The following is an 18,193-nucleotide window of genomic DNA, read 5'->3' on the forward strand; positions in this document are numbered from 1 at the left end:
CTGTAACATAATGAACCAGCTTCTATACTCAATACCCTGACTGATGAAGCACCATGTACCAAAGGCCTTCACTACTATCCTATCTGCCTATGACATCACTTTCATGGAACTGTGCACCTGTACTCCTAGATCCCTCTGCTCTGCAACACTCACCAGGGCCCGATGATCAACTGTGAAGATCCAGCCCTGGTTTGACTTACCAAAATGCAAACCCTCACACTTACTTGCAAGGAACATTAAGCCCACCTACTCAAGATTCTGCTGTGTTGACGGGCATTTTCTACATTACAACAGCGAATAAGCAACTAGATTAAGAACAATGAGACAGCTAGCAACAGATCACCTTACATCATGGTATCTGAACGATAACCTAGCACCTTAAAAAGAGCAAAACAAAAAAAAATTTAGTTGTTGACCTATACCTTGATGTGGGGAGGATGGGATTGGTGGTGAGATGGTCAACAAATTCAAGTTCCAAGGCATCCATCTCATCAGCACCACATTGATGCACTTTAAGGAATCACAGGCTCATCACTTCCATCTCTCCACTCCATTGTCATGATGCATTGTATCAAGGTAAAAGTATCAACAAGAATGTTTAGCACCATGGACACTTTCTTTTCTCTCTCATACCATCTGGAAGAAGACACAAGAGCTTGAGAGCCCAAATGTCGACTTCGGAACAGCTTCTTCCACACTGTTATTAGACTCCTAAACCAATCATCTCTGGCCCTTCGGCCCAACTTGCCCATACCGGCCAACAATGTTCTAGCTAAACTAGTCCCACTTGCCTGCACTTGTTCCATATCCCTCTATCCATGTACCTGTCTAATTGTTTCTTAAACTGGGATAGTCCCAGCCTCAACTACCTCCTCTGGCAGCTTGTTCCATACGCCCGCCACCCTTTGTGTGAAAAAGTTACCCCTCAGATTCCTATTAAATCTTTTCCCCTTCACCTTGAACCTGTGTCCTCTGGTCCTCGATTCCCCTACTCTGGGCAAGAGACTCTGTGCATCTACTCCATAATTTTGTACACCTCTATAAGATCACCCGCAATCCTCCTGCGCTCCATGGAATAGAAACCCAGCCTACTCAACCTCTCCCTGCAGCTCACACTCTAAGTCCTGGCAACATCCTCGTAAACCTTTTCTGAACCCTTTCAAACTTGACAATATCTTTACTATAACATGGTGCCAAGAACTGAACACAATATTCTCAATGCGGTCTCACCAACATCTTATCCCACTGCAACATGACCTTCCAACTTCTATACTCAATACTCTGACTGATGAAGGCCAAAGTACCAAAAGCCTTTTTGACCACCTTCGACGACCTTCAAGGAACCATGCACCCGTACTCCTAGATCCCTCACAACAAGCTAATCTAAATTAAAGTACATAATTGTCCATTAAGATCTTTGAGATATTATGAAAAGCCCCATATAATGAGACCCTTTTATTAAAACTTCACAAAACACCAAAATGTCTTCATCAAAAGTCATAATTTAAAAATAAACAAAAACTTGCAAATTCATGTAGATATATTTGTAGACGTTGTGTGGAGAAATGTAGACAATATTATTCCTTTTAAATACGAAGCAAAATAAGTTTGAATTAGGCCTACAACAGAAAACACAACCACAAAAATATTTAACTAACAAAACAAATTGTGAGAAAGATTACCTGCAGCATGAAATGTCGATGGCTGGCATCATTTAAATATAAGTCACTCATGTCCAAATGAGTTCGTAATTGTGATAGAAACTCATTCTGGCGACTTATGTCCGTAGCTAGAATTAAGGAACCCAACTGTCTTTCCATTTGGTAGCTTCAAAGAAGGAAAAAAAACACAGCTGTCAATTATTTAATGAAAGATTTAAAACTAAATGTTACATTTAGCAGTGAGATAGTATTCCAGTCAGGCCTTTTATTACATAGAACAGATATAGATGCTTCAACTTTTTCCACTTGAAATAAATTCTTGTTTTATCCATTGAAATATTTTCTCCATAATACAGGTCACAAATCTAGACTACGTTGGTCAATGGTTTGACATATCCATTAATAATAATCATACTTTAATACCATGCCATAAGTGGATCCTGAAATTTTATGGGCATTTCTTTGAAACCACCAGCAAATTTTCCCGCTAATTTAACACAAATCATCCTATCAGCAAGAACAATTCTTAACAGGACATTCAAACTAATCAACAAAGAAGACCAGGCAAAACATGAAGACAAAGGATCAAGATTGGAAGTCTTTGCTCTTAAATTTAAAGCATCCATTGCATTACTACACATTTGGGGTCAAAAACCATAAGCAGCAATCTTTGATGATGGAGTTTTGATTTGTTACCGTAACACGACTTTACAATGAAACATTATAAAATGCTTTATAGAACCAACACGATTGTTACAAATTGAAGGTAGACACAAAATGCTGGAGTAATTCAGCGGGACAGGCAGCATCTCTGGAGAGAAGGGTCTCGACCCAAAACGTCACACATTCCTTCTCTCCAGCATTTTGCTGTCTACCTTCGATTAAAACCAGTATCTGCAGTTCTTTCCTAGATAAGATTGTTACAAAACTGAGCTGCACAAGTGATATTTGGACATGTGACTAAAAGTTTTAGAAAAAGGGCTAGGTCTTAAAGAGCTTTAAATTGTAATAAAATGAGAGAGGAAATACCAGTAAACAGTACTCTACTGCTTAGGGCATAGGAAGCAGAACATTTAACAGCCAATGAGAATGTACAACGCATGATACTAACTTTGCAGATTACTCTAAAATAAGTGTCGTAGATGGTTATCAAGAATTACAGCAGAACCTTAATTATCTGGGTAAGTGGGCCAAGGAATAGCTAATAGTTTAATTCAGATGAGTGCGAGGTGAAGCATTTTACAAAACCAAACCTAGACAAAACCTTTACAGTGCATGGTAGGGGTGTTGTAGGGCAAAGGGCTCTAGGAGTACAAGTGCATAGTTATCTGAAAGCAACATAGCAGGTTGACAAGGTGGTGAAAAGGCTTTTGGCACAAAGGCCTTCATCAGTCAGGGAATTGAGCATAAAAATTGGGACATTATGTTACAGTTGTACAAGACATTGGCGTGGCATCACCTGGAATATTATATTGAGTTTCCGTCACCGTGTTACAAGAAAGATGCTAGTAAGCTGGAGAGAGTGCAGAGAAAATTTTCAATGATATTGTCAGATTTGATCTGGGACTGAGCAATAGGAAGAGATTGGACAGGCTAGGACTTTATTCCTTAAAGTGCGGAAGTCTACAAGGTGATTGTACAAAAGTGTATAAAATCATGAGGTGGATAGATAGGGTAAAGGCACAGAGTCTTTTTCCCAGCCTAGGGGAAATCCAGAACTAGAGAGCATAGACTTCAGCTGAGAGGGGGTTTAAAGATTTAAAGAGGAACCGGAGGGGAAACTTTTTCACCCAGAGGGTGGTGGATATTGGGAATGAGCTACCAGAGGAAGTAGTGGAAATAAGTACCAAAACTGGCTGGCTTGGTCAAGTTAGACCAAGAGGATCCGTTTCCCATGCTGTATGATTCTAGTAGTTAAAAAAGAGAGATATAGAAGCTAAATCTGTAGTACTAAATAATTTAGAATCATCTGGACGTGTAAAAGTAGGAACAACCAGTATGTTTGACAATGTCATCAAATACCTTGACAAAATCACTGTGCAGACAAGGAGTGGAATTGTAATCTAGATTTTTAAAATACCGATTTGAAAAGTACCTTTAAAAAACTAGTGAAAGGTTAACAGTGGAAAAATAAAAGCATTTCTTAAATTTCCACACTGCTGAGGAAATATGCAGGAACAATAAGCGAGTTCGATATTCCTAAAAATGCAAGGAATCATAGGATTTGTCAAAGGTCACTCACTATAAAGAAAAAGCTAACAAAACGCTGACTGTATAAACTGTGTATAAATTCTTATCTTTATTCATGATTTACGTGTAAAAATATATTTAAACTGAGGAACGGGGGTGCCAGGTAGCGGGAGAGCAGGGTGTAACAGCGAGATAGAGGGGGCTGATGCGAGTGGGAGAGGGGAGACTGGACTGAGGGAGAGACATTCTCGGCAGCTGCGTGCACACAGACCTGCGCCTCATCTGCAGCCAGGATTGAACCTGGGTACCCGGCGCCACCCAGGGGGCGGCCGGAGACGCCCGGACCGATGGGACAGCAGCCTGGAGGAGCGGCGGCCCACAGCCAGCGCGGAGATGCGCCAACCCCAGCTCAACTACGCCTGCCCCGCCGGGCCAACCGACAGCCCCGGACCGACGGGACAGCGGCCGATGACCACCGGCATCGAGGGGGCCAACTGACAGCCGCTGGACAAGGCGAGAGACGCAGCCAACGGGCCCCCCGGGAGCCGGCTGCAAGTCCGGGGCTGCCACCGCCCCGCCAGTCCAGGGCCACCCCCAGGACAGGGATGGGACACCCGGGAGGGGACGGGGATAGCCCAGCAACAACTCAACAGCACCAGCAGAGCCAGAGACCCGGGCCCGACCCCGACCACGAATGAAACGCAGGTCTGCACCCATGCAGATTCACAGCTACCGACAATGTTTATAGCGAGTGACCTACGACCTGGGCATGCGCAATCGGAATACCAAACTCGCTTATTGGAACTTGGATTAAGGGAAACATATATATTTTGTCTCATCAACAAAGGTAGAAACACGCAAGTTAGAAAAAAGAACCAAAGCAAAAGCCGCTTAAAATAAGAATCATTAGTTATACATTATAGCATTTGTTTTAATTTTCAGACATGCAATAGATATAGTTGCAACCTGCAGGCATAATATTGAGGAAACCATCAGATACACACCTTTCCTCAACTGAAAAATGTGAAAATAATTTTGATTCATGAAGAACGCACACTGCTGACCTCCAGTGATGGTTTTCTAACACCGATGTATTCTGAGAGCAAAGGAAAAATAATTAGTTGCAAAAACAGCTTCCATTTAAATTATAACTGACACCGTCACATGGGAGATATTAGCATAGATTATGAAAAGCTTCGGCGCAGACAAGATTTAAAGAGTGCTTTAAGGTAGAAACATAGAGTGGAGGATCAGTTTAAGGAGAGAATTACAGATCTTGAGGTGATATAACCTGAAAGCACAGCCAATAATGGAATAATTAGATTTAAGGATGAATAAGATTACATAGATATATGTCAGAGGGTTGAAGGGTATTGTAGAAATGGAAAGGCTGGACCATGCATGAATTTGAACTCAAAGTTGAGGATTTTAAAGAAACCAGCCAATGATTAACCAGGAACTAAAGTAGGTCAGTAGGCACAGGTTTCACAGATAATATGGATGATATTCAAGTTTGAAGAGTGCAATGGGGAAGTGTTCAAACACAGGAGGTTCAGCAACAAAATAACTGAAGGCTTCAGAACTTTACAAGCTGAGGAGGGGTCGTTTCAGGCAACATTATAGTGTGGAAGTTCAACTCTGTGATGCTTCATAGTAACATTGCCAATATCCTGGTCCAGTTATAAACAGTTACTAGAACAAAGCATAGAATCGTTGAATAGGAAAAAAGGGTCTAAAAACAATCAGTTATTTAGTTGGAGGAAATTTCCGCTTGTGCAGAATTAAATGAGGAAGAGTCTGATAATTTAGAGGGGGTGGCGGGTACAAGAGGTAACGTGGCGAGGTAATATATCTGCAAACACATGGCAACTGACCATTTTTAAATAGCATGATTTTTTTTTTAGCATAATTAAGGAGATATAGTATTTAGATTATGAAACTTTCAATTACAACTCACCTAGGTTAAGATGGATTAATCCCCTCACCCCCCCATCCCGCACAATCATACTGAAGAAGGCTCCTGACCCAAAACGTCACCTATCCATGTTCTCCAGAGGTGCTGCCTGACTTGCTGGGTTACTCCAGCACCTTTGTGTCCTTTTTCCTGGAATCATTCTTGTAAACCTCCTTTGGACCCTCGCCAGTGCCAGCACATACTTCCTCAGATATGCTGCCCAAAATTGCTCACAATACTCCAAATGCAGCCTGATCTTATAGAGCCTCAGCATTACATCCCTGTTTTTGTATTCTAGCCCTCTTGAAATAAAGGCTATTGTTTTCTTTACTACCAATTAACTTGCAGGTTAACTTTTTGGGAATCCTACACCAGACCCAAGTCCCTTTGCACATCAAAATTCTGGATTCTCTCCCCATTTAGAAAATAGTCAACACCTTTATTTCTAACGCCAAAATGCATGACATCACTTTGCTACACTACTTTCTATCTGCCACCTCTTCCCACTCTCCCAACCTGTCCGATTCATTCTGCAGAGTCCCTGCTTTCTCTACACTACATGCTCCTCCACTCATTTTCGAATCACCCACAAACTTGGCCACAAAGTCTTCAATCCCCTCATCCAAACCATTAACATACGTGAAAAGTAGCAGCCCCAGCACCGACCCCTGCGGAACTCCGCTAGTCACTGGCAGCGAATAAGGAAAAGCCCCCTTTTTGCCACTCTTTGTCTTCTGCCATCCATGCTAGTATCTGCCTTTGATGCCATGTGCTCTCATCTTCCTTAGCAGCCTCACATGTGGGGCTGGTTACAAACAAAAAGCAAAATGTGGGAGACTTTGACGAGTGGGGTTGGTATTCGGACTAATGCCATTTAGAATCTAACAATTTGACCAAGAGGACCAAATGTCAAATTTAAAAGTTTGCTGATGATGGAAAAGTAGAAGGAAATTTGAGTACAGAAGTGGATGGCTGAATGGTGGAGAATGACCTTGCTGGTAAACAAGCAGTGAAAGTTGGCCAGTTTGGAAATTTGTAGGCCGTTCCACCAATCTTAGCCATCTTAATGACCAAAACTGGTTAAATACAGAAGAGGTGCGGGAAGACTGGAGGGTGGCAAATGTTGTGCCTCTATTCAAGAAAGGGATTCGACAAGGTTCTGCAAGGTAGGCTGCTCTGGAAGGTTAGATCACACGGGATCCAAGGAGAGATAGCTGAATGGATAGCAAATTGGCTTAATGGAAGAAAGTAGAGGGTGAATGTGGAAGGTTGGTTCTCGGACTGGATGCCTGTGACTAGTGGTGTGTCCCAGGGTTTGGTGCTGGGCCCGTTATTGTTTGTCATCTACATCAGTGGTTCCCAACCTTTTTTAGCTCATGGCCCCCTTGGGATCTTTTAGTTTTTCTGTGGCCCCCCCCCTGACATTATTAGCGGAAAAAAAGTACTTCAATATTATAATACCTTCCATAAAAATATCTATTAATTGCACATATATTCTCTTTTATTCTATTCCACAAACATCAAAAATATTTAAATTTATTAGAACTGAAATTTAAGAGGCAACTGGTGGCTCTGTGGCCCCTTTCATTGAACCTGTGGCCCCCAAAATCCCAATTTTTTTCTGTGGCCCCCCTGAAATTTGCCATGGCCCCAGGTTGGGAATCACTGATCTACATCAATGATTTGGATGAGAACATACAGGACAAGACTAGCAAGTTTGCTGATGATACAAAAGTAGGTGGTTTTGCAGATAGTGAAGATGGTTGTGAAAGATTGCAGCAGGATCTTGATCGATTGGCCAGGTGGGCAGAGGAATGGTTGATGGAATTTAATACAGAGAAGTGTGAGTTTTTGCATTTTGGGACTTCAAACAAGGACAGGATCTAAACAGTAAATGGTGGGCCTCTGGGTAGTGTTGTAGAACAGAGGGATCTGGGAGTGCAGATGCATGGTTCCTCGAAGGTCGAGTCGCAGGTAAATAAGGTGGCCAAAAAGACTCTTGGCACATTGGCCTTCATCAGTCAGAGTACCGAGTATAGATGTTGGGAGGTCATGTTGCAGTTGTATAAGACATTGGTGAGACCGCATTGGTGAGTATTGTGTTCAGTTTTGGGCACCATTTTATAGGAAAGATATTGTCACGCTTCAAAGGGTTGAGAGAAGATTTACGAGGATGTTGCCAGGACTAGAGGGTCTGAGCTATAGGGAGAGGTTGAGTAGTGAAAGAAAAAATTGCAGATGCTGGTTTAAATTGAAGGTAGACACAAAATGCTGGAGTAACTCAACGGGTGAGGCAGCATCTCTCGAGAGAAGGAATGAGCGACGTTTCGGGTTGAGATCCTTCTTCAGACTGATGTCAGGTGAGGGGGCGGGACAAAGCTAGAAAGTAGTAAGAGACAGTAAGATTAGTGGGAGAACTGGGAAGGGGATGGAGAGAGAAAGCAAGGGCTATCTGAAGTTAGCGAAGTCAATGTTCATGCTGCTGAGGTGTAAACTATCCAAGCAAAATACGAAATGCTGTTCCTCCAATTTGCGCTGGACCTCACTCTGACAATGGAGGAGGCCCAGGACAGAACAGTCAGATTGGGAATAGGAGGAGAAGTTGAAGTGCTGAGGCACTGGGAGATCAGGAAGGTTAAGATGGATTGCCGAGCCTGCGCTTGGTCTCGCCGATGTAGAGAAATTGACATCTGGAACAGCGGATAGAGTAGATGAGGTTGGAGGTGGTGCAAGTGAACCTCTGCCTCACCTGGAAAGACTGTTTGGGTCCTTGGTTGGAGTCGAGGGGGGAGGTAAAGGGACAGGTGTTGCATCTCCTGCTGTTGCTGGGGAAAGTACGTGGGGAGGGGGTGGTTTAGGTGGGAAAGGACGAGTTGACCAGGGAGTTTCGGAGGGAGCACTCTCTGCGGAAAGCAGAAAGGGGTGGAGGTGGGAAGATGTGGCCAGTAGTGGGATCCCGTTGGAGGTGGTGAAATTATTGGAGGATTATATGCTGTATGCGATGGCTGATGGGGTGGAATTGTTATGAATTGTCCTTGTTATGAATGGAGGGGGGGGGGGGGGGAGGTAGAGTGGAGCTGCGTGTTATCGAGGAGACCCTAGTGAGAGCCTCATCAATATTGGAACCCCCGTTTCCTAAAGAATGAGGACATCTCCAATGCCCTGGTATGGAACACCTCATCCTGGGCACAGATGCGGTGTAGACGGATGAATTGGGAGCTGGGGATAGCATCTTTATAGGAAGCAGGGTGGGAAGAAGTGTAGTCAAGATAGCTATGGGAGTCAGTAGGTTTGTAGTAGATGTCGGTCAATAGTCTGTTTTCTGTGAAGGAGACGTTGAGATCTAGCAACGGTAGAGAGATGTCAGAGATGGTCCAAGTGAATTTGAGTGCAGGATGGAAATTAATTGAGAGATTGAGTAGGCTGGGTTTCTATTCCTTGGAGCGCAGGAGGATGAGGGGTTATCTTATCGAGATGTAAAAAATCATGAGAGGAATAGATCAGGTAGATGCACAGAATCTCTTGCCCAGAGTAGGGGAATGGAGGACCAGAGGACATAGGTTCAAGGTGAAGTGGAAAAGATGTAATAGCAATCTGAGGGGTAACTTTTTCACACAAATGGTGGTGGGTGTATGGAACAAGTCGAGACTGGGACTATCCCATCGTTTAAGAAACAGTTAGACAGGTACATGGATAGGACAAGTTTGGAGGGATATGGACCAAGCGCAGGCAGGTGGGACTAGTGTAGCTGGGACATGTGTGGGCAACTTGGGCCGAAGGGCCTGTTTCCACACTATCACTCTATGATTCTATGACAGGCAAGTAGAATCCTGTCCATAACCTCTTTATAATTTTATCTTACATTGATAGTGCTCATGGAGCCATTTATCCTTGTATCTTTGATTAACTAGGACTTGTGGTTTTCTGTCTACATTAAAGTAATTGTGTGGCCTCAAATCAGATCCTTGATAGACAGGACGTCATATTCTGCCAATTGCAGAATCTGCCTGATATACCTATCTGGGCTCAGCTAATTTCCAAACAAGGTCAATAATTTGCCTTCAGTTCTCCAAGCTTCAAATTTTGTTCGTTTTTTTTCCACAGGAACGCCAGTTGATTTATTTTTAAATCCTAGATTGGAAACCATCTAATTCTGGAGATTTATCACTCTTTCATGTCATTATTTTCTTTCTTACTGTTATTTTCCATACATGAATTTTAAAGAGGGCCTATCCCTGATTTAACAATCCTTTCAAAATTAATCAGACAACCATATCATTCTCTTCCTATTATAAACGATATATCATAATCAATCAACATGTACAGAAATTCCTCTTTTTCATTTATAATATCAGTTTTTAATGCTCCCGACCAACCATTTTCCCCTCATATAATGGAAATAATGTTTGTATATTGGTGATAAATTTTTTTACATGTTGCCTCTGATAACTTTTGCAAGGACATTTTTGTATTACATTAACTGATTAACCACTTCTATTATGACTTTTCTAAACTATATTGTTACAAAAAAACTATCTAGAAATATTCAAGAACTCCGTCATGTCACTGACATGAAGTTTTCAGCTTATCCCAATTTGTGCAAAACTTAAAATTAAATCATTAAAATAACATCTCAGCATATGCCTGTCCAGTCTCTTTAATTATCTTTTGTTATCCTCTTAACCTTGAATTATTTCATCCATAATAATTACATGTTTTGCTATATTAGGCCGTTTTGTAATTCAGCACAAGCATTCATAAAATTGGAAGAATCTTTCTCCGAGACTAAAATAAAAGGTTTATACATTATTTCATATTATAGATATAATTCTAGTTGTGTCCAGGAAGACAATCAATAATATTGGTTGAGGTAATCTGATGTTAAGAGATCTTTTTACTGTTTAATAGGAATAACGTAATGTGGCAGAAGCACCAGTTTTCCTATAGATTCGGTATTTATCTCTTACACCAGAGGGTGCTATTTGCGCACTATCTTCATAGTTACTATTGATTTCCAAATTTAAGAATTATTGGCAAAGATGAATGTACAATTTACAGTAATATGCATAATTTACAACATGCTGTGTATTCCACGTATACTTTAATTAATTATTTTATGATGCCAGGAATCTCCAAACTATTAGGGCAGGAACTTAAACAGCTGATGCAAATTCCTCCTTGTGTACTTGTCTTCTCCGCACAGTTTCTAAACAAGTCACTGATCAGATTTAAAAGTCAATTAAGTATAAGCATTTATTTCATTTAATTTAACTGTATCCAGGTGTATTTATAGATTTTTATTGGCAAAGAATCTCCACCAGCAATTCACTGTACTGCCTCTGACATTTCTCCAGCAACAGGCAACCAAATATCACCAGACACAAAACCCATGTTTCCAACTTCACTTTCAACTGAGCTCTGGGGCATAACCTGCATCTTTCATTGGACACTCACAGAACTTGGAGCACATTGTGCTACTCTGTTACACTTGACTGTCTGCCTATTTAAGGGGACACGTCGCTGACATTGAGAGTCTGATTGGGCAGCTTCAATACTCACTGCTCGTTCCAAAGTTTCTGCTTAAACTAAACGTACCAAATAGGTGTTGGGACACTCAATGTAGCCAAAGTGGTTGCACTGAATCAGTAACCTCTCTAGTACATGCACAATGGCATCTAATAAAAAGCGAGTAGCTTCCACAGCAACATCACATGTCTGTACACAATGATTTGTCTTAAATGAAGACACATTTCAATGGTGCCGATCAGACGTCAATGTTATATCTTTGCACTAAATGTTGTACCCTTTATCTATGGACAACTTGATTGTATTCATGTATAGTCTTTTCATTGACTAGAAAGCATGCAAACAAAAGCTTTTCACTGCATCTTGGTACATGTGACAATAATAAGCTAAACTAAAGCTTTTGGGAGTACCTTAGCAATTCAAGAATGTCAGAATTACAGATGTCAGTAAATGCAAGCCTTGCCTGCACCATAAAAATAAAATTAAAAACTGTAGATTTTGCCATCAGTACCCTGCAAAGAAGTGCACGATATCCAAAGCGCAAGTCATTCATTGTCTTTTTGCTTCACTAAATTCTTGAGTGTATGGAGGTGGCCTCCACTATGCTTCTTGCACTCAGATTCCACAGCCAAAACAAACTACTGCATTTTGTGAGGATGGTCCAATAGTTAGCCAATATCTACATCAGCATTATTAAAGCAGGACCTCTATTCCAAAATGCCCTCACACCAACCTTATCTCGCGCAGTGCCTTTTTGCGATTTGATGTTGTGGCATGTCACATTCTGCTCCTCAGATCATCAACGACCCACTCCTCCTGCCTCTGCTGTAGCCATGCGCTGTCAGGCCCTTTTACTAATGGTCTCAGAGTCTTGCTTGCCACCCTCTCACCCTAAAAAAAGCTCTGGCACATCTTTTATTTTCTGCAACACGACTTCCACATACACTTGCAAGATTGTTTTACTTCATCTCCATTGCAGCTGCTTTGCGCCATGGTAACCATAATGGACGTTAGGCCGTGACCACCTATTATTGGTGGAGATTTTTCCAGTTGCACAAGATTGAGCTGGGTTTCATTTTGGTTCATGAATCCATGGGTAAAGGATTGGGTTTTCGTGAAATTCATAGTATGTATCAATAAAGGATGAAGTCCAATTTCTAAACAATAATTTCTTCTAAATACAGCATTGTATTTCCGGTGGCGCTGGTGCTAGCTGCCACCACCTTCAGTCCGTTATCTTTTTGTTTTTTTGTTATGTTGAAGTACGTTTTTGTTGTTTTTTTTAATGTCTTTATGTGGGGGAAGAGGGTACGGTAAGGGGATACCGTCCTTCAGTCGCTTCCTGGAGGATGTGACTATTATTCGAGTCGCATCCTCTCTCCTCCCCCCCCCCCCCCCATGCCATTCTGTGTTTGTGCTTTTTTAAAATATTAATATGCTTTATTTATTATTTATTTATTTTTATGATACTTGACTGTAAGGAAAATTCATTTTGTTGTCTCTATTATGAGATAATGACAATAAATTGAATACAATATAATTCATTTACTCCTATTTAAAATGTAAAGCAAAGAAGAGTGGCTCTTCTATGAATTTCAAAGTTGATCGACACCTACCTTATATAAATTTGCTAGGTGGTGACTGGTTTTGATTAGGAAAGGCTGGTTAACACCAGGGTGATCCATGTCATGTGTGGCAGCTGCCAGCAAACCCACCAGAATATCCCATGGCGAAACAGACGCTGCAAACTTGGAAGAGAAAGGAAATCACAAATTTATTCATGAAGAACGAAAAATGGAAATGCTGAATTCTGCTATTTTATAAATATTTAAGCGTAAACAACAAAGACTTTGCTGGCCTGGATCCTGTGAAAGATCGTCAGCAAGACCATCATCATTTACTGTAGTCATGTAGTCAATTAGTCAGCAATCTCCAGCATCCATACATGTCGAGGCAAAAATGGTTTCACAAATGTCTGCCCGATTTGAACTGCTCCATTGTGAGTGTCACTACATCATTACCTTGCTAAGAGATCAAAGAGCTTGAAACATGAAACTGTTGCACATCCCGATTTCAAATGGTCGGAAAAATTAGTGCTGGTACATGGCAGCATCTTTTTTTTTGCTCCAACTGACATTAATAGACAATAGGTGCAGTAGTAGGCCATTCGGCCCTTCGAGCCAGCACCGCCATTCTATGTGATCATGGCTGATCATCCCCAATCAGTACCCCGTTCCTGCCTTCTCCCCATATCCCCTGACTCAGCTATCTTTAAGAGCCCTATCTAGATCTCTCTTGAAAGTATCCAGAGAATTTAATTAAGCATTTTTATTTATAAATTCTGGTTTAGATTCTGCTTCGTGATAGTTCATTCTGAACTGCTTGAAAACATACACTGCTCCTTTCTTCACTTTACCATAAGCATCTATCTATATTACTAAAACTCTTCTGATATGTATATGTGTATCATCTGGCAACAATCTGGTTATTTCTTATTTTCTTCCAAATGCTGGGCCACAGCCTTCCCATTTTCACACATTCTACTCACATTTCCCCCCCTACGGGATAAACATCTTCCCGTCGCATTCTAACCAATATTAACAAAGTTTTTTAAAGTTTTAATCGTTTATTTAAAAAAATGAACTGCTTTTCAGTGGGAGACTCTTGCAGCACTTTCTATTAATGATGTCACAGTGCCATCTCATGGACATCCAATCACAATGGATCTCATTTACATCACAATGGGACAGGGGTGGGAGATTGCAACCTTCACGTAGTCCACCGTTTCGACAAATACAATCAACCCGACGTGCACAATCAAATAAGATCAGAATCCCCTCCCTCTACCTCTCTACTCCCTCCCTCTCCACCCCCACACCCTCCCTCTCTGCCCCTCAACCTCCCTCTCTGCCCCTCACCCTCCCTCTCCACCCCCTCACCCTCTGCTCCTCATCCTACTCTCTGCCCCTCACCCTCTCTCTTTACCACCCCTCCATCTCTACCACCCCTTCCCTCTCTCCCTTTCTACCACCCCTTCCTCTCTACCACCCCTCCCTCTCTATGCCCTCCCCCCCCCTCTCTACCCCCTCCCCCTCCCCCTCACTTAAAAGTCATGCAACAATAAAACAGGCCATTCGGCCCAACTCATCCATGCAGACCAAGATGCCCCATCTAAGCTAGTCCCATTTGCCAGTGTTTGATCCATATCCCTCTAAACCTTCCCTATCCATGTACATAGAAGCACAGAAAATAGGTGCAGGAGTAGGACATTCGGCCCTTCGAGCCAGCAACGCCATTTGACATGATCATGGCTGATGATCCAAAATCAGTACCGCATTCCGGCTTTTTTCCCCATATCCCTTGACATCCTTAGCCCTAAGAGCTAAATCTACCTCTCTCTTGAAAACGTACTTGTTCAAGTGTCTTTTAAATGTTGTTATAGTACCAGCCTCAACTACCTCCTGGGGCAGCTTGTTCCACATGCCCACCATTTCTGGGCGGGAAAGTAGCCCCTCGGGTTCCGATTAAATCTTTACCCTCTTGCCTTAAACCCGAGTCCTCTGGTTCTCTTCTCAGGGTAAAAGACGATGCGTATTCACCCTCATCCCTCTTGAACTTTCCTTCCCATTAATTTGGGAGTCTTTTGTAACTTTTCCTGTACTCGCTTCTCCTTTAACTCCATCTTTATGCTCCCAATTTGTGAAGCTCCCCCCTGCAACATAGAAAATAGGTGCAGGAGGCGGCCATTCGGCCCTTCGAGATTGCACTGCCATTCGTTGTGATCTTCTCCCCATACCCCAATGATTCTGTTAGCCCCAAGAGCTCTATCTAACACTCTTTTAAATTCATCCAGTGAATTGGCCTCCACTTCAACCGCAGAAGATGCAACACCTATTGCTATACCTCCTCCCTCAACTGTGTCCAGGGACCCCGACAGTCCTTTCAGGTTAGGCAGAGGTTCACTTGTACCTCCTGCAACCTCATCTACTGTATCCATTGTTCAAGATGTGGACTTATACATTGGCAAGATCAAACAAAGACTGGGCGATCGTTTTGCAGAACACCTTCGCTCAGCCCGTGAAATCCAACCTGATCCCCCGGTTGCTGGACACTTTAATTCTCCTTCCCATTCCAACACAGACCTTTCTGTCCTCGGTCTCCTCCATTGTCAGAGTGAGGCAAAATGCAAATTGGAGGAACAGCATCTCATACAGTATTTCGCTTGGGCAGCTTACAGCCCAGTGGTATGAATATTGATTTCTCTCATTTCAGTTAGCCCCAGAATTCCTTCTCCCTCTCCCACCTAATTCGTTCTAGCTTCTCATTTTTACCCTATAAACAGCTTACAATGGCCTGTTTCCTTTATCATCGTAACTTTTTTTCCATCTTTCATTCATTGTTCTTTATCTCTTCACATCACCGTCTATATCTCTCGTTTCCTTTATCCTTAACCAGTCTGAAGAAGGGTATCGACCCGAAAAGTCACCCATTCCTTCTCTCCAGAGATGCTGCCTGTCCTGCTGAGTTACTCCAGCTTTTTGTGTCTATCAACTATTTACACTTTTAAGTGTTGGTAAGTTGCATTCCTTTTTAAAATTATTACAAGACTATTTTCTACAAGATTTGTTACAATTTATTTTAATTCATTGAAGGAAATATATATAACAGTAACTAAATGCTTAATTTCACACAAAAGTTAATATAAAAACTTTGTAAGCCTCGGTTCTTCTTCTGGTATAGCACGACGTAAAGGCATTTCTAAGTGCGCTAAATCTTAATTACCTCTCTACTTCCAAAAGTTTAATTTATGTGTACAGTCCATTTCCTTCAAAGTTTTACACATTGATGAACTAGATGCAGTAGGGCTAAACCATCAGCGACAACTTTAAAAGATGTATTCTGGTTTACAGAACTGAAGATATTTCTACACCTAAAATTTGCTAAAACTAGAATTAAAAAGGGTCAAAATAACACATAGCCTACATGCTGCAATCACCACTTAAGTATCTGTAAAGATGATCATTGTGTTAATCTACCTCCAAAAGGTCAAGAAAGCTAAACCTTTCAGCAATAATGTTTCTTCCGCTCATCCCATTTCCATTTCCTGCCACAATTGAATAAAAGTAAATCGAGGAAATGGGCCATGCAATGTTTATGGCGTTACATACTATTTGCCTGTGCAGTACATTTTATGAATACACATATAACCAACATTTACACACATTTTTTTCTCAAGGTTAGATTTTTTTCAACAAAGATTTATAGAATTCAAAAATACATTTTTAGATTTTGAATAACCATATAACAATTACAGCACGGAAACAGGCCATCTCGGCCCTACAAGTCCGTGCCGAACAATTATTTTCCCCTAGTCCCATCTACCTGCACTCAGACCATAACCCTCCATTCCTTTCCCATCCATATACCTATCCAATTTATTTTTAAATGATAAAATCGAACCTGCCTCCACCACTTCCACTGGAAGCTCATTCCACACAGCTACCACTTCTGAGTAAAGAAGTTCCCCCTCATGTTACCCCTAAACTTCTGTCCCTTAATTCTGAAGTCATGTCCTCTTGTTTGAATCTTCCCTACTCTCAATGGGAAAAGCTTGTCCACGTCAACTCTGTCTATCCCTCTCATCATTTTAAAGACCTCTATCAAGTCCCCCCTTAACCTTCTGCGCTCCAGAGAATAAAGACCTAACTTATTCAACCTTTCTCTAACTTAGTTGCTGAAACCCAGGCAACATTCTAGTAAATCTCCTCTGTACTCTCTCTATTTTGTTGACATCCTTCCTATAATTGGGCGACCAAAATTGTACACCATACTCCAGAATTGGTCTCACCAATGCCTTGTACAATTTTAACATTACATCCCAACTTCTATACTCAATGACACAATGAGAGGATCTATTGCTAATGATTTAGTGAGAAAAACCAAATATAAAACAGTAAGAGTTTATAGCATCTACATTGAACTGATACCAGAGAGGAAATGCAAACATATCTTAATAGATATTTTACTCGGCATAAAATTAACAAAATGTATTTTTATTCTATTTTTTATTTTGTTATCCCTTTTTCATTACACTTTCCATTCTTCCAAAGACTCAATGTGTTCTCCGCCCATCTACATTTGTATTTTTAATTCTGTACACTTTCCATTCTTCCAAAGACTCAATTTGTTCTCCTCCCATCTACATTTGTATTTTTAATTCTGTTTTTTTCATTCCATTTCCAAGTTTGAATAAAAGGTCATTGAACTTAGCTCAGTTTCTCGCTCCACAAATGATACCTGACCTGCTGAGTATTTCCTTTATTTTCCGTTATTATTTCAGTTGCGGGATACAAGACTACATGGTATTTGTCTCCGACAGATTATTCCAACCTAACACATAGTACCCACTCACCCATGGTTTCAAGTTATTTAATTATACATTAAAGACATATTTGTAATTGCATACTTGACAATTGCAAAGTACTACTTAGAGCTAGTATTAGTGAGATTATATACATTAACATGACCTCACTCCCACCAGTGTTATTCTTCTAATAACTGTACACTTAGTCACAGTGCCAGTAATCTGTACATGGTTACGTGTGCCTTGCAAATAACAATGCACCATCCTAATTCCTGATCTACTCCGTTCACTTGAAGACTTTATATCAAACAACGCATGAATGGGGAGTTTTATAATCGATTGTATAGAGTCTGCAGTAAGAAAAACATTTATACATTGGAATTGAGTGAGATATGTGGGTAAGACTCTACATATAATGGAAATAATTGGTGGAAACATTTACTAAAATGTTAATTATTCTCTTATACAGGTACAATAACATTATATTGCAAATTCATT

At 41.2% G+C, this 18,193-nt stretch overlaps 1 protein-coding gene across 5 annotated transcripts in view; it reads right to left on the bottom strand.

The window, feature by feature from the left end:
• Positions 1-18,193, bottom strand: part of pde7a (phosphodiesterase 7A) — a 115,388-nt gene that overhangs the window by 4,637 nt on the left and 92,558 nt on the right. For all 5 annotated transcript variants that reach the window (XM_033019806.1, XM_033019808.1, XM_033019807.1 and 2 more), the window contains 3 exons: positions 12,948-13,079; positions 4,856-4,947; positions 1,683-1,827 (listed from right to left, as the gene is read on the bottom strand). In XM_033019806.1, the coding sequence (XP_032875697.1) occupies positions 1,683-1,827; positions 4,856-4,947; positions 12,948-13,079 (369 nt within the window). The remainder of the gene's footprint in view (positions 1-1,682; positions 1,828-4,855; positions 4,948-12,947; positions 13,080-18,193) is intronic.

Source organism: Amblyraja radiata, chromosome 4 (genome assembly GCF_010909765.2).
Source record: "Amblyraja radiata isolate CabotCenter1 chromosome 4, sAmbRad1.1.pri, whole genome shotgun sequence".
Taxonomy (NCBI): domain Eukaryota; kingdom Metazoa; phylum Chordata; class Chondrichthyes; order Rajiformes; family Rajidae; genus Amblyraja; species Amblyraja radiata.